The sequence below is a fragment of the Cyprinus carpio genome, chromosome B1 (genome assembly GCF_018340385.1).
Source record: "Cyprinus carpio isolate SPL01 chromosome B1, ASM1834038v1, whole genome shotgun sequence".
Taxonomy (NCBI): Eukaryota; Metazoa; Chordata; class Actinopteri; order Cypriniformes; family Cyprinidae; genus Cyprinus; species Cyprinus carpio.
Window position 1 is genome coordinate 23,529,455 of NC_056597.1, and position 18,865 is coordinate 23,548,319.

Consider the following 18,865-nt stretch of genomic DNA (forward strand, 5'->3'; position numbering starts at 1 on the left):
ACAAAACATTTCTTCCATGTTTTAATTTTAAAAGTAAATCCCCTTTGTTTGCCAAAAAAAAGTTTGCTTAATTTTCAGTAATTAAGAGATAAATGAAATTAATGTTTCATGCCTTCATTTGATAAACAGAAAAATTTTAATACACCACAGAATTTTTGAGGAGGAAAAAAAATCATAAGGCTTCTTTAACAAAACAAAAAAAAAGAATAAATTAAGTTGTTTTATGGATTCAAATAATTAGACATGCTAAATCACAGAATTTGGTAACAATAAAAAAATATGGTGAGAAAAAATAAAACATTTCATAGGGCCCTAAACATGTAATTTTTGTTAAACCTTTATTAAATTGATGTGAAAATGTATGTTTCATGGTTTTAATTAATTAGACTTACTTTTTAATTAATAAACTTGAACTATTAAAACGGAGTGGAGAAAAATTATAACTGAAAAAATCAGAATCCAGAATAATTCAAACGGAAATAACGGAATTTTGAAAAAAATAAAACGGATTTTGTGGTAATTTCAACATTTACTATTATTATTCCTTTATTATTATTACTTCCTAGTATGATTCAGTACTTTTTTTTAATTTTATTTTATAAAGCACTATTTTAGTTTTTGTTCAGTATCCATTTTAAAAACTATCGGTTTATTAATCGTTATTGGCCAGTGTGGTCCAACCTAGCTATCGGTATCGGCAAAATCCACTATCAGTCGACCTCTACTATGTAAGTAAAAGCCGTAAAATAAAAGTAACAATTTTTTTTCAAAAGTACAAACCTTTGCAGATTATATCTTACTCCAAAAATTTGAGGTTTTTTTTTTTTTTTTATGTTTCAGCTGTTCGATTGCGCCGGCGCCTCGCACACAAACATATTCTAGCAATTCAAACTTACATCGCAGTCTTTACATTATCAAAATAAAATACAGTTAACCAAACATATAAAAGGTTACACTGGTCAGTTTAAATAGACGGTAGTATACCGGTCCACTCTTCTGTTAAGGACGTTTTTGCTCATGTGAAGAGGATGATCTTTTCTGTCTATATGAGAATGCGTGTAAAGTACAAGCCTAGTTTACATTATAAATAATAGTTTAACATTCAAATACATTGCGAATATGTAAACATTTGGATTTGTGCCGAATGAGACGTGAGCAATAACCTCCAGATACATCCAAACGCTCTCGCTCCATCCTGTCCTGATCTAATGCACTGTAAATGCCAGATTTTTTAAAACAAATAGACCTACCAGAGCGCAAAAAATTCAAAATCTGACATTTTCCAGAACGGTATCCTGCAGGATCAAATTAAGTACTGGTCATAATACTCAGATAAAAATGTTTGATGTGAGCAGCAGAGTTGTTTCGCAGCAGCGCTGATGGAAGCGGTTCACTGAAAAGTTGAAAACATTGCAATTGTGTTTTAAAATACAACAACGAGCACCACGAATCCATTTAAAGAGGTGTGTTCAGCGGTCTCCGTGACGAGAAACAGTCAACAAAGTAAAATGATCTCAAATGTACGGCTCACTCTTTTCATTTTATCAAATGATCATAATCACATCTATTCATTTTATAATACTGCTACTAGCATTTTATTCAGACTTAAACCTATTTAATTCGGGAGAAAGGTGTTTATTTTTTTTTGAGTGGCTTTTGCACATCCTTGTCTTGCCGGTGACTGCGTGCCACTGCAATAGACGCATTTTGCAGCATTAAGGTTAATGATTAATTGATCGTTAATTTAAACAATGCTTGAAAATTGACATCCCTAGTACTCTAATTTCTTCGTGTTTACGCTGATGTCTGTGTGTGTTTACGCTGATGTCTGTGTGTTTACGCTGATGTCTGTGTGTGTTTACGCTGATGTCTGTGTGTGTTTACGCTGATGTCTGTGTGTGTTTACGCTGATGTCTGTGTGTGTTTACGCTGATGTCTGTGTGTTTACGCTGATGTCTGTGTGTGTTTACGCTGATGTCTGTGTGTTTACGCTGATGTCTGTGTGTTTACGCTGATGTCTGTGTGTGTTTACGCTGATGTCTGTGTGTGTTTACGCTGATGTCTGTGTGTGTTTACGCTGATGTCTGTGTGTGTTTACGCTGATGTCTGTGTGTGTTTACGCTGATGTCTGTGTGTGTTTACGCTGATGTCTGTGTGTGTTTACGCTGATGTCTGTGTGTGTTTACGCGATGTCTGTGTGTTTGCTGATGTCTGTGTGTGTTTACGCTGATGTCTGTGTGTTTACGCTGATGTCTGTGTGTGTTTACGCTGATGTCTGTGTGTTTACGCTGATGTCTGTGTGTGTTTACGCTGATGTCTGTGTGTGTTTACGCTGATGTCTGTGTGGGTTTACGCTGATGTCTGTGTGTATTTACGCTGATGTCTGTGTGTGTTTACGCTGATGTCTGTGTGTGTTTTACGCTGATGTCTGTGTGTTTACGCTGATGTCTGTGTGTGTTTACGCTGATGTCTGTGTGTGTTTACGCTGATGTCTGTGTGTGTTTACGCTGATGTCTGTGTGTGTTTACGCTGATGTCTGTGTGTGTTTTACGCTGATGTCTGTGTGTGTTTACGCTGATGTCTGTGTGGGTTTACGCTGATTTCTGTGTGTGTTTACGCTGATGTCTGTGTGTGTTTACGCTGATGTCTGTGTGTGTTTACGCTGATGCTGTGTGTTTACGCTGATGTCTGTGTGTGTTTACGCTGATGTCTGTGTGTGTTTACGCTGATGTCTGTGTGTGTTTACGCTGATGTCTCTGGTTGTGTTTAAGCTGATGTCTGTGTGTGTTTACGCTGATGTCTGTGTGTGTTTACGCTGATGTCTGTGTGTTTACGCTGATGTCTGTGTGTGTTTACGCTGATGTCTGTGTGTGTTTTACGCTGATGTCTGTGTGTGTTTACGCTGATGTCTGTGTGTGTTTACGCTGATGTCTGTGTGTGTTTACGCTGATGTCTGTGTGTTTACGCTGATGTCTGTGTGTGTTTTACGCTGATGTCTGTGTGTGTTTACGCTGATGTCTGTGTGTTTACGCTGATGTGTGTTTACGCTGATGTCTGTGTGTTTACGCTGATGTCTGTGTGTGTTTACGCTGATGTCTGTGTGTGTTTACGCTGATGTCTGTGTGTGTTTACGCTGATGTCTGTGTGTGTTTACGCTGATGTCTGTGTGTGTTTACGCTGATGTCTTTGTGTGTTTACGCTGATGTGTCTGTGTGTGTTTACGCTGATGTCTTTGTGTGTTTACGCTGATGTCTGTGTGTGTTTACGCTGATGTCTTTGTGTGTTTACGCTGATGTCTTTGTGTGTTTACGCTGATTTCTTCATGTCGTTTGCAGCATTATGTCGGCCATGGAAATGCGATCAACGAGCTCAAATTTCACCCGAGGGACCCAAACCTTTTGCTGTCGGTCAGTAAAGGTAAAGAGCGCAGATCTCGCGGCTCGCGGTGCGTTCAGAGCAGGTTGTTGATGGTTTGCCGTGTGTTTGTCAGATCACGCGCTGCGGCTGTGGAACGTTCAGACAGACACTCTGGTGGCCATCTTTGGAGGCGTCGAGGGCCATCGCGACGAGGTCTTGAGCGCGGTGAGTGTACGGTGGTGGAGTATCGTGGGTGGTGTTGATCAGATTTGCTTCTGTCAGTCTGCAGTAATGATCGTAATCAATGCAAAAACAATGAAAGTAAAACACACTTCACTTTGTGAGTACAGAAACATTAGTCACTGTGTCACTAAATGCTTCAATTGTGTTTTTAGGATTTTGACCTGCTTGGTGAGAAGATCATGTCCTGTGGGATGGATCACTCCTTGAAGCTGTGGAGAATCAGCTCTGAGAGGATGCAGAAAGCCATCCGCGGTTCGTACGAGTATAACCCCAGCAAAACCAACCGGTGAGTGTCGTCTCTCCTCCAGCGCTCTTCCTGTGCTTCAGCAGTGCATTCAGCCCGTCTTTCCTACCTGCATTCTCAGGCCTTTCGTGTCTCAGAAGATTCACTTCCCAGACTTTTCCACACGAGACATTCACAGGAACTATGTGGACTGTGTCCGCTGGCTCGGCGATTTGATTCTTTCAAAGGTACTTTCTGCAGCACGAGAAGCAGACGACATGCATTTTAATAAGTGTATTATTATTTCCTCTTGCTAATCAATTGTGGTATGTTGTTTTGTAGTCATGTGAAAATGCAATTGTGTGTTGGAAACCTGGGAAGATGGAAGACGACATCGACCGCATCAAACCGAACGAGTCTAATGTGACGATTCTGGGCCGCTTCGATTACAGTCAGTGTGACATTTGGTACATGCGCTTCTCCATGGACTTCTGGCAGAAGGTTTGAGGTTCTTGATAGACGTGTGAGCTGAAAGTGACTGACAGTAGGGTTAGTAAGAACATCTGACGATGAATGAAGAGTGTCTCTCTTCACCTCCACAGATGTTAGCTCTTGGAAATCAAGTCGGGAAGCTGTACGTTTGGGACCTGGAAGTGGAGGATCCTCATAAAGCAAAGTAAGATTCCTCATCTGAACTGTCCACAGCACTGTATTTGTGCTTTATTCTAACTCTGCTTGTGTTGTGCTCAGGTGTACCACGCTCACGCTCCCCAAATGCACGTCTGCGATCAGACAGACCAGCTTCAGTCGGGACAGCAGTATTCTGATCGCCGTGTGTGACGACGCCTCGATCTGGCGATGGGACCGGCTGCGCTGATTCTCTTTACAAATGACTGATCATTGGCTTCTGCTGTCTTTGCTTGTCTTTATTTGCTTTTTTCTTTGCCATTCTCTTGTCTGACTTTAATAAAATCTATTTTTCTAACCTATTCCTTGCTCAGTTTTTCTAACCCATTTAAATTATTGTGAAATTTTTATTTATTTATTTACTTATTTAACCAGGAAGGTCCTGCTGAGATACAATATCTCTTCTTCCAGGGAGTCCTGGTCAACATAGCTAATAGTTGTTTTTTTTTGTCTGATGAGATAAGAAAGAAATGTTCCCGGTTAAACTCAAGAAATCAGGGCCTGTATTCACAAAACATTTTATCTTACAGAAAAGACTTCTCCTAAATGGCAGTAAAAGTTTTTAGCTAAGAGTTCCCTTTCGAACGTTCACACATGTTATGTATGGGAAAACTACTTTTTTCATTTCTGTTGAAGCCTGATTTGTTCACATTTGTGTAGCTGCACAAACCAATGGCGCTTCAGCCTGCCAAAGGGGGCGGGGCTGACCGCTATATATGTCGGTCCGTAGCCCCATTCATCAGATTATTCTCCTTCAGCGACGAGGATCATCTATTAGCTGACTCTTCTGCAAAAAGAAGCCGCAGAAGAAGCTCCAGCTCTGCTCACTGCCATGGAAGAAGCCGAAAGCAGCAAAGGAAGCATCACTGCAGGCATCCGCCATCCGGATAAGAGCAAATTTTGCGCTTGCTGGTGGCTCGTGCTCTTTTTGCAAGAGCATGAGCCTTTCCCATCTGCGCTCGCGGATTGCCTTGTTCAATCAAAGCTTCCCCTCGTCAGGCCCTCCCGTCTTTTTCCTCCCCTAAGAGTGCAGCGGATCTTTTCTAGCTTGCCTTCACTCCTCACCTCTTCGAACACCTCTGAGAGACGGAGGTTCGTTTTCAGCGGGTCACATCCTGCAGATGCAGCGCGTGCCCGAATATTTTACCGCTGTGATAGTGGACCCACATACTTTAAAGAACAAAATTGCTCATCCTCTCTCAATCACTTATACGAACGTAAACTACCCACTTTCTCAAGGCGAGCTCTTGTTCGAGAAAATAAAACCTCTCGCGTCCAATTACATGGCTTGGGCAGCCATTCAGGGAATCTCCAGATGGGTTTAAGAAACAATTCGAAGAGGCTACTCACTGTAGTTCGCTCGCAGACCGCCCCTCTTCAGAGGCGTTGTTCAAACTTCTGTCCCGGACAATGAAGCTATTGTTCTCCGGCAGGAGGTGCAAGCACTGCTTGCAAAAGGCGCTGTGGAAATAGTGCCCCAGCGAACATGAGTCAGGCTTTTTCAGCCGCTATTTCCTCGTCCCCAATAGAGACGGCGGGCCAGACCCATTCTAGATCTCAGGCATCTGAACAGCTCGCTTATGTGCCGGTAGTCCAAGATGATGACGGTCAAGAAAATTCTCACGCATATTTGCCCCGAGGATTGGTTTTTGACCCTGGATTTGAAAGATGCTTACGTTCACATCCACATAGCCCCCCGTCACAGACCGTTCTTGAGATTCGCGTTCGAGGGAGTGGCCTATCAGTATGCAGTCCTTCTGTTGGACTGTCCCGGGCCCCACGCACTTTTACGAAGTGCATTGACCGGCTCTGTCCCCTCTCAGGCAGATGGGAATCCGCGTATTGAACTACCTCAACGATTGGCTGGTTTTAGCCAGATCGGAACGGGAACTGAATGCTCACAAAGAGCTGCTGCTCAAAGTGCCTCGGGTTGGTCAGTTGTTGCCCAGAAGGCGAACTGTCTTTCTGGGAACGGTTCTAGACTCCGCCCTAATGCAGGCATGGATCTCGCCAGATCTGTCCCTGACAATTCAGCGATTGACGGCTTCCCTCAAACCGGGGACGACATGCCCCCTGAAGGTTTTTCAGAGGCTGCTCGGCCTCATGGCCGCTGTCGCCTCTGTAACTCCGCTGGGCCTGCTCCACATGTGGCCCCTCCAATTTTGGCTAAAAGCCCAAGGATGGGCGTCCTTCCTTCCAGCCATCAAAGGCCACCACATCCTGGTCCATTCAGACAGCACGACAGTGGTGTCTTATATCAATCACCAATGTGGTCTCAAGTCTCACGCCTTATACAGATTGGCTCGTCGCCTCCTCTGAGCACAGAAAGAACTCCTCTCGCTAAGGGCGGTTCATGTGCCAGGCAAGATGAACCTGGGATCGGACATGCTGTCCAGAGGCAAGGTAGCCCCAGGCGATTGGGCGCTGTACTCTCAGAAGGTACAGCGAATTTGGGCGGTCTCTGGGAAGGCAGAGTTTGACCTCTTTGCCTCAGAAGACAACTCTCATTGCCCAACATTTTTCTCGATACGGAGAGATGCCCTGGCCCACGACTGGCCCAGGGCTCGTCTGTATGCATTCCCTCCTATCGCCCCGACTCCCCAGATCATCAGGCGAGTCAAGGAAACCAAATGCTCCCTCCTCCTAGTAGCTCTGTTCTGGAAGAACCAGGCTTGGTTACCGGAGCTGATGCAACTGGTGACGAGGGCCCCGTGGCCCATCCCGTTGAAGAGGGACCTTCTCTCACAGGCAAAAGGCATGATTTGGCATCCCCGCCCAGAGTTGTGGAGCCTTCATGTCTGGTGCCTTGACGGGAGTCTGACAGGCTCCCAGCGAGAGTAAGCAACACCATTCTTGAGGCAAGGGCGCCATCCAAAAGACGGCTCTATGGCCAAAGATGGTCAGTATTCCTCAATTGGTGCTCTGCATGGCAAGTGGACCCAGTTTCAGGTGTTGTGTCCCGCGTGCTGACTTTTCTGCAAGAGCTGCTGGATAAGGGGTGCGCAAGTATATGTGGCAGCCATCGCAGCGAATCACTTTCTCGAGGCCGGTCATTCAATAGGCAGAAACGACTTGGTCGTTAAATTTCTGAAGGGCACGAGGAGACTGAATCCTCCTCACCCTCAGACTGTGCCGTGTTGGGACTTATCCATGGTCCTAGGGGCCCTTATCGCTTAAAACGGTCCTTCTCCTTGCTTTGGCGTCGGTTAAGCGTGTGGGTGACTTACAAGTGCTGTCTTATTAGTGCTCTAGCACTGGGCTCGCAGAGCTGCATATAATTTTTGCTCATAGTGCGGCGTGATTGGATTCATTCCCATACATAACGTGAGTGAACATTCGAAAGGGAACGCTTCGGTTACTTAACGTAACCTCGGTTCCCTGAGATATAGGAACGAGCGTTATGTCACTTGCTGCACTACAAGCTGCATGAATTGATAATCGTCGCTTCTGTCGAATGATCTGATGAATGGCGCTACGGACCGGCCTATATAGCAGTCGGCCCCTGAAGCGCCATTGGTTTTTACAGCTACACAAATGTGAACAAATCAGGCTTCAGCAGAAAGGAAAAAAGGAGTTTTCCCACACGTAACGCTCATTCCCTTATCTCAGGGAACCGAGGTTATGTTAAGTAACCGAAGCGTTTTCTCTTAAGACCTATTCACAAAGCTGCTGAGACAAACTTTACTAAGGAATAGAGAAGTCTTAAGCTCAGAATAAAGGGGCGGGGCTGAGCTCATTGCTATGGATGATGTCAGGGTGCTTATTAACGATGCACACAGTGATTGGCTGATAGTCTCTGTCAGAGATTCATTCATTGAAATGTTGTAAAGTGCAAAATTATGTTGCCATATTCAAATAAAGGTTTAAAAATAAAAAAATGTCATTGCCACATTCAATAAAGATTTTTAATTGCAGGATAAGTGTAACTAATTAAACAAGTATATGTTCAGGGGTGTATTCCAGAAAGGAGGTTCAACAAACGGAGTTGAAATTGAATTCTGAATTGACTTACCCTGAGATGAGAAACTTTGTGTTTTCGGTTTCAGAACAGCTGAACAGTTAGTTCAGAGTTAGTTCAATCCACTCGGAGTAGGTTGACTGAGTTTAGCGCGTGCAGTACGACTATGAAAAGCCATGATCAATGGAGCTCTGAAATTAAGATTCACCATGGCAACAGCTCCCGCCAAAAAGACTTCCGCATACCAAGGAATACGTAACTTTTAATTCTAAATCAATGTAATCACAGGTGAAAACTGGCAGAAAGTAAAGTAATTTATTGAACTTAAATTTATTGGAAAAAAAGGGTGGGGGGGGGATTGTGGCAGCATCAAAAAATTAAACATAACAACATACTTCAATCAGGTAAAGCTTCAAGCATGAAATGGGTGTAGGCTAACATTACATGTCTTTACAAACATTTGACATTTAATAAATATCATTCAGTGTATATCTATTTCAATGTGCAGCAGCTTTTCACATAAATAAATGTTCTCTAATCCAACATGCTACATTTCTTAATAAAAAACATTTGACTTCTATTCAGAAGCCAACAGCAAGAAGGCAGAGACTTGTAAAATGGGAAGAGAACTGCACCAGCACTGACAGATGAAGAGGAGATGGCCACAATACCAGTATTAAAATCCAACAGGGAAAAGAATAATTGTTGCCTGTGTATTTGTAGAACATAAAGATGACCAAATAAATACTGAATAATTTGTGTTTATTTAACAGCTGTGTTACGGCTTTTATCTTGCACTATCCTTCCATGCCATACATTAATCAGCTTCATTTTCAGAAGGTGTGATGGTGAGAATATGAGAATATGTGTGTAATCAATAAATCCAACCACACTGGAAATCCTAAAGGAAATTTTAATTATTAGGTTACTTAGAGGTCACAGCAGATGTTATCAAGTGAACGCCATTTAAAAATGTTACCGATCAAATAAATGCATGTGGATATGGCAAAATAAATAAATCAAATTAAATTAAGTCATCTCCTTATGTAAATGTAACTCCCTGCATCCTCCTCATCGACAGGATCTCTTATAAAAAGACATGCCATTTTTGTCACATGTACAATGTCTGCATGATGAAAATGAAAGTGGTCCGGTGAGAAAAATTATCTTGTTGCCATTTTTATTAAGATTATTTTTCTTACCCCTCTGGCAATTAATTTTACTTGTTTACCCCAGTAAACAAGACTAAATATTGTAAATATTTTTACTTATATAGAAAATGCATCATGATTTAAGAATTTGTAGAAATTTTATACTTGAAATAAGGCAACAACAACAAAAAAATCTCAGCAATAAAAGCAATTTTTGCAGCATGAATTAATTAATTAATTAAACATTGCTTACGCTTTAAAAAGAGGGAGGAGACCAAAAGAATGTCTGGGTTGACTGAAGAAAACTGTTCCAAACCAGGTTAGGGTCACAAAGTTACTGGTAACTTACCGAGAGGTTTAGTTTTGTTTTTTACTGGAACCAAAAACCCTTTTCTGGGGTTAACAAACTCTGATTTTCCAACAAAACCAGCTTTCTGGAATACTCCCCAACTTATTGTCAGCCTCTTAAATGTGTGCTTCTCAAAAACAATTAGCGGATATACATATAAACAGCCTTTTAATTAACAGAGTAGAATAATCACGGCTGACAGTAATACATGCAAATCTAAAAGAAAAACAAACTGGACTCAACTTCTTTTCCAACTGATTAATGAAAACAAGGATATAATCAAAGAAGAATCTGGAGTTGGGGTAACCTCCAAAACCAAAGGTGATACCTTTTTAAAAGCTCATTATCGTCCAATTTTTTCTAAAATGTTTATATTCTGAGGCAGATCCGGAAACAGCTATTTTAGGAGAGTTTGTAGCTTGGTCTTAGTGATTTTGAAGGTGACGAAGGTGACGAGACATACAGCCAAGTGTGGTGACCCATACTCAGAATTGGTGCTCTGCATTTAACCCATCCAAAGTACACACACACACACACACACACACCTGGAGCAGTGAACACACACACACCGTGAACACACACCCGGAGCAGTGAACACACACACACACACCGTGAACATCATTTATGCTGCGGCGCCCGGGGAGCAGTTGGGGGTTCGGTGTCTTGCTCAAGGACACCTCAGTCGTGGTATTACCGGCCCGAGACTCGAACCCACAACCTTAGGGTTAGGAGTCAAACTCTCTAACCACTAGGCCACGACTTCCCCTCCCTCTTTACTTTTAAAACACTTTGTGAAACACTCTTAGAGCAAACATCTAGGAATACTAAATTTAGGACTGACACGCCGATTATTTTTAAGATTTTCTCCTAAATCAACAAGTTATGAGCAACTTTTAGCCCTAAGATGTTTTGTGAACATGGGCCCTGATTTCTTGAATTAAACCCGGGAAGATTTCTATCTCCTCAGACAAAAAAAAAAACTATTAGCTCTTAGCTTTACTACTACAAAATCTTATCTAAATTTATCTAAGTTAAATTCAATTTTTGATTTTGAGATTTGATTAATTTTGATTACTGCATGATTCTAATGCAAAAAAGAGACATGACTGATAACATGGAGCTGGTATATTTAGAGGTAGTTAAACTGGGCTCTTCTGCTGTTTTTCCGCTGCGCTTGTGAATGTAGTGTGATGATATTTGTAGTCTGTGTGTTAAAGCTGTTCTAGATGATTTATGTTAAACATTGTGCATATAAAATATTGCTAGACGTATTACAAAATCACATTTCGTTCGTTTTGGGGGTTTTTGGACGCACGCGCCGCAACGTCCAATCGCAAAGCGCGCTGTGTTTTGTTTCCGGGTCAGAGGTCGCGCCCAACAGCTGTTTATGGAAGTTTCTAGTAATATCATGTGAGATGACGGTTCTGTTGTAATCTGCGATCGACTGTGTTTCTGTAGTAATCGTGGTGATGTTCGGATGTTTAGTCGCCGGCAGATTGGTGAGTGGATTCATATTCAGTTGCATAAACTTAACTAACCCACCCTGTCTTAACTAGTTTGATCACTAGCTGTTAGCCAAGGGCTAATGAGCCTTATTTTCTGATTCAAATTTGATCGATCTACGTCTTATTTATTTAACCGGCTTCACATAGTTATGACAAGTCTTGAAGAAATTAGACGACTAACCTGTTAGACTAGTCTGATAACGCCATTAACCCGTTCAGCGCAGAGCGATTCTTCTCAGTTTACTGAAGACTCGAGGAGAGAGTGAGTGACCTGTGATCACACTCGCTCTCTCTCAGTGTGTGTCTGTCTATCAGTGTCTATTAAGGGGTGAACGACTTCTGATTTTTTTAAAGTCGATTTTTATGTGTTGAAAGTCGGGTCGAAGTCGACTAGTCGCTGATGACGTCATTAATGAACAAATAAGTCAAGTCACCTTTATTTAAATAGCGCTTTAAACAAAAAAGATTGCGTCAAAGCAACTGAACAACATTAATTAGCAAAACAGTGTGTCAATAATGCAGAATAAGTCTGGAGCTGTGACAGACCCCTCGTGCACAGCGCTGCCCACGTGGATATAGCTCCTATAACAGCTCATTTTTAGCAGTTCTTTTGCCTTTGGGTCGTTTTATTTCTCACAGATTCCTGCTCTTCAGCGACTAGTCAACATCAAGCTTAAAGCGTCATGGCAGAGCATTGAAGTCGACAAGTCGTGCAGCCCCTAGTGTCCATCAGTGTCCATCAGTGTCCGTCAGTGTCCATCAGTGTTTATCAGTGTCCTTCAGTGTCCTTCAGTGTCCGTCAGTGTCCTTCAGTGTCCGTCAGTGTTTATCAGTGTCCGTCAGTGTTTATCAGTGTCCGTCAGTGTCCATCAGTGTTTATCAGTGTCCGTCAGTGTTTATCAGTGTCCGTCAGTGTCTGTCAGTGTTTATCAGTGTCCGTCAGTGTTTATCAGTGTCCATCAGTGTTTATCAGTGTCCGTCAGTGTTTATCACTGTCCGTCAGTGTCCATCAGTGTTTATCAGTGTCCGTCAGTGTTTATCAGTGTCCGTCAGTGTCTGTCAGTGTTTATCAGTGTCCGTCAGTGTCTGTCAGTGTTTATCAGTGTCCGTCAGTGTTTATCAGTGTCCGTCAGTGTCTGTCAGTGTTTATCAGTGTCCGTCAGTGTCTGTCAGTGTTTATCAGTGTCCGTCAGTGTTTATCAGTGTCCGTCAGTGTTTATCAGTGTCCATCAGTGTTTATCAGTGTCCGTCAGTGTTTATCAGTGTCCGTCAGTGTCCATCAGTGTTTATCAGTGTCCGTCAGTGTTTATCAGTGTCCGTCAGTGTTTATCACTGTCCGTCAGTGTCCATCAGTGTTTATCAGTGTCCGTCAGTGTTTATCAGTGTCCGTCAGTGTCCATCAGTGTTTATCAGTGTCCGTCAGTGTTTATCAGTGTCCGTCAGTGTTTATCAGTGTCCGTCAGTGTCCATCAGTGTTTATCAGTGTCCGTCAGTGTCCATCAGTGTTTATCAGTGTCCGTCAGTGTCTATCAGTGTCCGTCAGTGTCCATCAGTGTTTATCAGTGTCCGTCAGTGTCCGTCAGTGTCCATCAGTGTTTATCAGTGTCCGTCAGTGTTTATCAGTGTCCGTCAGTGTTTATCAGTGTCTGTCAGTGTTTATCAGTGTCCGTCAGTGTTTATCAGTGTCCGTCAGTGTCCGTCAGTGTTTATCAGTGTCCGTCAGTGTTTATCAGTGTCCGTCAGCGTTTATCAGTGTCCGTCAGCGTTTATCAGTGTCCATCAGCGTTTATCAGTGTCCGTCAGCGTTTATCAGTGTCCGTCAGCGTTTATCAGTGTCCGTCAGTGTCCGTCAGTGTCCGTCAGTGTTTATCAGTGTCCGTCAGTGTTTATCAGTGTCCGTCAGTGTCCATCAGCGTTTATCAGTGTCCGTCAGCGTTTATCAGTGTCCGTCAGTGTCCATCAGTGTCCGTCAGTGTCCATCAGTGTCCATCAGTGTCCATCAGTGTTTATCAGTGTCCGTCAGTGTTTATCAGTGTCCGTCAGTGTTTATCAGTGTTTATCAGTGTCCGTCAGTGTCCGTCAGTGTCCATCAGTGTCCGTCAGTGTCCATCAGTGTTTATCAGTGTCCGTCAGTGTCCGTCAGTGTTTATCAGTGTCCATCAGTGTCTGTCAGTGTTTATCAGTGTCCGTCAGTGTCCGTCAGTGTCCGTCAGTGTCCGTCAGTGTCCATCAGTGTCCGTCAGTGTTTATCAGTGTCCGTCAGTGTTTATCAGTGTCCGTCAGTGTCCGTCAGTGTTTAACAGTGTCCGTCAGTGTTTATCAGTGTCCATCAGTGTCCGTCAGTGTTTATCAGTGTCCATCAGTGTCCGTCAGTGTTTATCAGTGTCCGTCAGTGTTTATCAGTGTCCGTCAGTGTTTATCAGTGTCCATCAGTGTCCATCAGTGTTTATCAGTGTCAAGTATCAGTGTCCGTCAGTGTTTATCAGTGTCCGTCAGTGTTTATCAGTGTCCATCAGTGTCCATCAGTGTTTATCAGTGTCCGTCAGTGTTTATCAGTGTCCGTCAGTGTTTATCAGTGTCCATCAGTGTCCATCAGTGTCCATCAGTGTCCATCAGTGTTTATCTGCTCTCTCAGGTCCAGACGGACGCACAGCAGGTCACCTCTGATAAGTTCGTCTTTACTCTGCCGGACTATGAGAAGGTCAATCATGTGGTGGTCTTCATGCTGGGCACTGTGCCCTTCCCAGTGGGCATGGGTGGTGCCGTCTACTTCTCTTTCCCAGACCCTGCTGTCGGACAGGTGTGGCAGCTTTTAGGCTTCATTACCAACGAGAAACCCAGTGCCATATTTAAAATCTCTGGTCTGAAAGCTGGTAAGTGAGTTGAGTAAAATCAGTTCTATAAAGGCTGGAAAACAGTACACAACTTTTACAATCACAACAGATATTAAAACACTAGGGCGAATATCATTACAGAGGAGAATCACATCAAACTTGCACAGAAGTGTGGTTCAGTGCTGGGAGACACAAATAAAGTCTGTGTCCATCATTCTTGTCTGTTGTCTGAAATCTGCTTTGACTGGCTCTGATTCTAGCAGCTATCGATAATCAACCTGAAACTGTGTGTGTGTGTGTGTCTCTCAGGTGAGGGTGGAGCTCATCCGTTTGGCATGATGGGCGTCCCTCAGGCTCCATCAGTGGCGCAGGTTGGAGTTTCTATTGAATCTTTGGACCTGCTTGCACAACAAACACCAGTCTCTACTTCAGCTGTTTCCTCAGTGGACTCCTTCACACAGGTAACACATATCTTATCACAACTTATCAGCCACCTTACTTACCTTTTGGGTTTTCAGTCTTTTCAAAGTGGATCTTTTGTTTGTAGTAGTGAAGAACGATTTTTAGATTACATATCACACCCTAATAAATGCAAAGTCTTTGTGTTTTCTGTGAATAAAAATCATCTAAATTTGTTTATATTTGAAAGACAATTTGGCATGAAGTAAAATGATAACATTATAACAGTGACATTTATACAATGGATAGGTCCAGTCTTGGCCACTGTTTAAAAATAAGCTAAAACACAGACCTGGCAGATCGTGGCACTGCTTGTTGATATCAGTCGTACCAAAGCCGTTCTTTTATTTGCACTTTTCCAATTTATTCCAATCAGACTTCTGTGTGGTTTGAAGGGTCAGATCAAGACTGCAGTGACCGGCTCACAGAGACGTGTTAATATCACTGAGGTCAGGAACTCTCCTGCTGCTGCTTTATAACTCTTTGTTGTCAATTTCACAGTTCACGCAGAAGATGCTGGAGAGCCTGTACAACTTCACCTCGTCTTTTGCGCTGTCCCAGTCGCAGATGACACCGAACCCTTCGGAGATGTTTGTTCCTGCGAGCTCCATCCTCAAATGGTGAGTGATGTTTTAATGCAAAGCGTCATGCCAGCGAATGAGTGTTTGTGTTTAGATTCACTCTTCTGTCCTCCTCACAGGTATGAAAACTTTCAGAGGCGAATGATGCAGAATCCAAACTTCTGGAAGACGTGACTTACTGCCGTTGTGTTTTAACAGTTTGATCCACTACTTTATGGAGAAGAATTTATTTCAGTTAATATTCAGTTTTAATTTCCATGAAGAGTTTCACCTGGTCAAGGAACTTTTTCTCATGAATATTGCCTGGCACATCATTCATTTATTTGCTGAAAATGTTTTATATAACGTGCTGAAGTCATAGTAAATAAAATCTTTTGTCAATACATTTTATTAGTCATGTTTATTTTTCCATGATTTACAGAAATGTGTATCTCAGTGTTTCACTGAACAGCTTCACAGGAAAGATACTTTAATATCTTTAATGTCAGAAAACCCTCTGTAAGATGTTCAGGAGCCCATCCTCCTCTGGCAGCAAATGCCTGTCCAAATAACATTAATATTTAACTCTCTGATAAGTGGATTGTCTTTTATCAAACAGGCCAAATGATGCAGTCCTTGAATGCGTTAGCAAGGCAATGGCTACAACTTCAGAGCATACGGATAAAGGTTGACAATTTTAGAAGTATATTCATGATTGATTGAAAAATAAAAACTCACTCAATGATTATCATCATCATCATCTGTTCTAGACAGGGCAGATTCTGTTCTATTATTTCTTTCAACTTAAATCTGTAATGCAATCTGATATTTGTAGGTACCCTGGTGTATTCAGTCCGAGCAGACACATCAGTTCTGTAGCCTCGAGTGCTGAAGGTGCTTTAAGAGTCACCGAATAACACATGAATAAATGTTCTGTTTTAAGGAAACAACAGCTGAATTTAGCTAGTTATGTTTGAATAGTGATTTCACGGTATTTATTGTAGTAATGAGTATTGTGCGTAAGTATAATCGATAGTAGTGTATCTGTATTATCTGTAGTAACATGTATCATGTAGGGGAAGTCGTGGCCTAACGGTTAGAGTGTTGGACTTGCAATCCAAGGGTTTTGAGTTCGAGTCTCGGGTCGGCAGGAATTGTAGGTGGGGGGAGTGAATGTCTCTCCTCCTTCAATACCGCGACTGAGGTGTCCTTGAGCAAGGCACCGAACCCCCAACTGCTCGCCGGGCGCCGCAGCAAAAATAATGCCCACTGCTCCGGGTGTGTGTTCACGGTGTGTGTGTGTTCACTGCTGTGTGTGTGCACTTTAGATGGGTTAAAAGCAGAGCATGAATTCCGAGTATGGGTTCACCATACTTGGCTGTATGTCACGTCACGTCTCGTCACTTTCATCTTTATTTACTGTAGTAACCCTTATCTTTATTTACTATAGTAACGTGTATCGATATTATCTGTAGTAATGTGCATCTTTATTTACTGCAGTATCAGTATTATCTATTGTAACATCTATCTTTATCTACTGTAGTAACATTTATCAGTATTATCTGTTGTAACAAATATCAGTATTATCTGTAGTAAGGATTGTCTTTATTAACTGTAGTATGTGTATCAGTATTATCTCTAGTAACGTGTATCAGTATTATCTATAATAATGTGTATCTATTATCTGTAGTAATGTGTATATTTATTAACTGTAGTAATGTTTATCGGTATTATCTATAATAATGTGTAGCTTTATTATATATAGTAACGCTTCTCGTTATTATCTATAATAACATGTATCTTTATTATCTGTAGTAACGTGTATCAGTATTATCTATAATAATGTGTATCTTTATTATCTCTAGTAACATGTATCAGTATTATCTATAATAATGTGTATCTTTATTATCTGTAGTAACGTGTATCTTTATTATCTATAATAATGTGTATCTTTATTATCTCTAGTAACATGTATCAGTATTATCTATAATAATGTGTATCTTTATTATCTGTAGTAACGTGTATCTTTATTATCTATAATAATGTGTATCTTTATTATCTCTAGTAACGTGTATCTTTATTATCTATAATAATGTGTATCTTTATTATCTCTAGTAACATGTATCAGTATTATCTATAATAATGTGTATCTTTATTATCTCTAGTAACATGTATCAGTATTATCTATAATAATGTGTATCTTTATTATCTGTAGTAACGTGTATGTTTATTATCTATAATAATGTGTATCTTTATTATCTGTAGTAACGTGTATCTTTATTATCTATAATAATGTGTATCTTTATTATCTCTAGTAACGTGTATCGGTATTATCTATAATAATGTGTATCTTTATTATCTCTAATAACATGTATCAGTATTATCTATAATAATGTGTATCTTTATTATCTCTAGTAACGTGTATGTTTATTATCTATAATAATGTGTATCTTTATTATCTCTAGTAACGTGTATGGTTTATTATCTATAATAATGTGTATCTTTATTATCTCTAGTAACGTGTATGTTTATTATCTATAATAATGTGTATCTTTATTATCTCTAGTAACGTGTATGTTTATTATCTATAATAATGTGTATCTTTATTATCTCTAGTAACGTGTATGTTTATTATTCTATAATAATGTGTATCTTTATTATCTCTAGTAACGTGTATGTTTATTATCTATAATAATGTGTATCTTTATTATCTCTAGTAACGTGTATCGGTATTATCTATAATAATGTGTATCTTTATTATCTCTAGTAACGTGTAGTCTTTATTATCTATAATAATGTGTATCTTTATTATCTCTAGTAACGTGTATCTTTATTATCTATAATAATGTGTATCTTTATTATCTCTAGTAACGTGTATCAGTATTATCTATAATAACGTGTATCTTTATTATCTGTAGTAACGTGTATCAGTATTATCTATAATAACGTGTATCTTTATTATCTCTAGTAACGTGTATGTTTATTATCTATAATAATGTGTATCTTTATTATCTCTAGTAACGTGTATCTTTATTATCTATAATAATGTGTATCTTTATTATCTCTAGTAACATGTATCAGTATTATCTATAATAATGTGTATCTTTATTATCTCTAGTAACGTGTATGTTTATTATCTATAATAATGTGTATCTTTATTATCTCTAGTAACGTGTATCTTTATTATCTATAATAATGTGTATCTTATTATCTCTAGTAACGTGTATCTTTATTATCTATAATAATGTGTATCTTTATTATCTCTAGTAACGTGTATCTTTATTATCTATAATAATGTGTATCTTTATTATCTCTAGTAACGTGTATGTTTATTATCTATAATAATGTGTATCTTTATTTTATCTCTAGTAACATGTATCAGTATTATCTATAATAATGTGTATCTTTATTATCTGTAGTAACGTGTATGTTTATTATCTATAATAATGTGTATCTTTATTATCTCTAGTAACATGTATCAGTATTATCTATAATAATGTGTATCTTTATTATCTCTAGTAACATGTATCAGTATTATC

The 18,865-nt window shown here is 40.5% G+C and overlaps 2 protein-coding genes across 2 annotated transcripts in view; both read left to right on the forward strand.

Annotated features, from left to right (window-relative positions):
• The window catches only part of eed (embryonic ectoderm development), a 9,291-nt gene extending 4,479 nt beyond the window's left edge, over positions 1–4,812 (forward strand). Inside the window, exons 6-12 of the mRNA XM_042717015.1 lie at positions 3,336–3,417; positions 3,491–3,582; positions 3,753–3,886; positions 3,966–4,071; positions 4,166–4,324; positions 4,426–4,499; positions 4,574–4,812. Of these exons, the coding sequence (XP_042572949.1) occupies positions 3,336–3,417; positions 3,491–3,582; positions 3,753–3,886; positions 3,966–4,071; positions 4,166–4,324; positions 4,426–4,499; positions 4,574–4,700 (774 nt within the window). The 3' untranslated portion in view covers positions 4,701–4,812. The remainder of the gene's footprint in view (positions 1–3,335; positions 3,418–3,490; positions 3,583–3,752; positions 3,887–3,965; positions 4,072–4,165; positions 4,325–4,425; positions 4,500–4,573) is intronic.
• A 6,499-nt stretch (positions 4,813–11,311) lies between these two features.
• Positions 11,312–15,732, forward strand: hikeshi (heat shock protein nuclear import factor hikeshi). The gene is made up of 5 exons (XM_019104628.2): positions 11,312–11,467; positions 14,109–14,346; positions 14,617–14,768; positions 15,268–15,386; positions 15,467–15,732. The coding sequence occupies exons 1-5, from the start codon at positions 11,438–11,440 to the stop codon at positions 15,519–15,521; spliced, it is 594 nt and encodes a 197-aa protein (XP_018960173.1). The 5' UTR covers positions 11,312–11,437; the 3' UTR covers positions 15,522–15,732.
• The last annotated feature ends 3,133 nt before the right edge of the window (positions 15,733–18,865 follow it).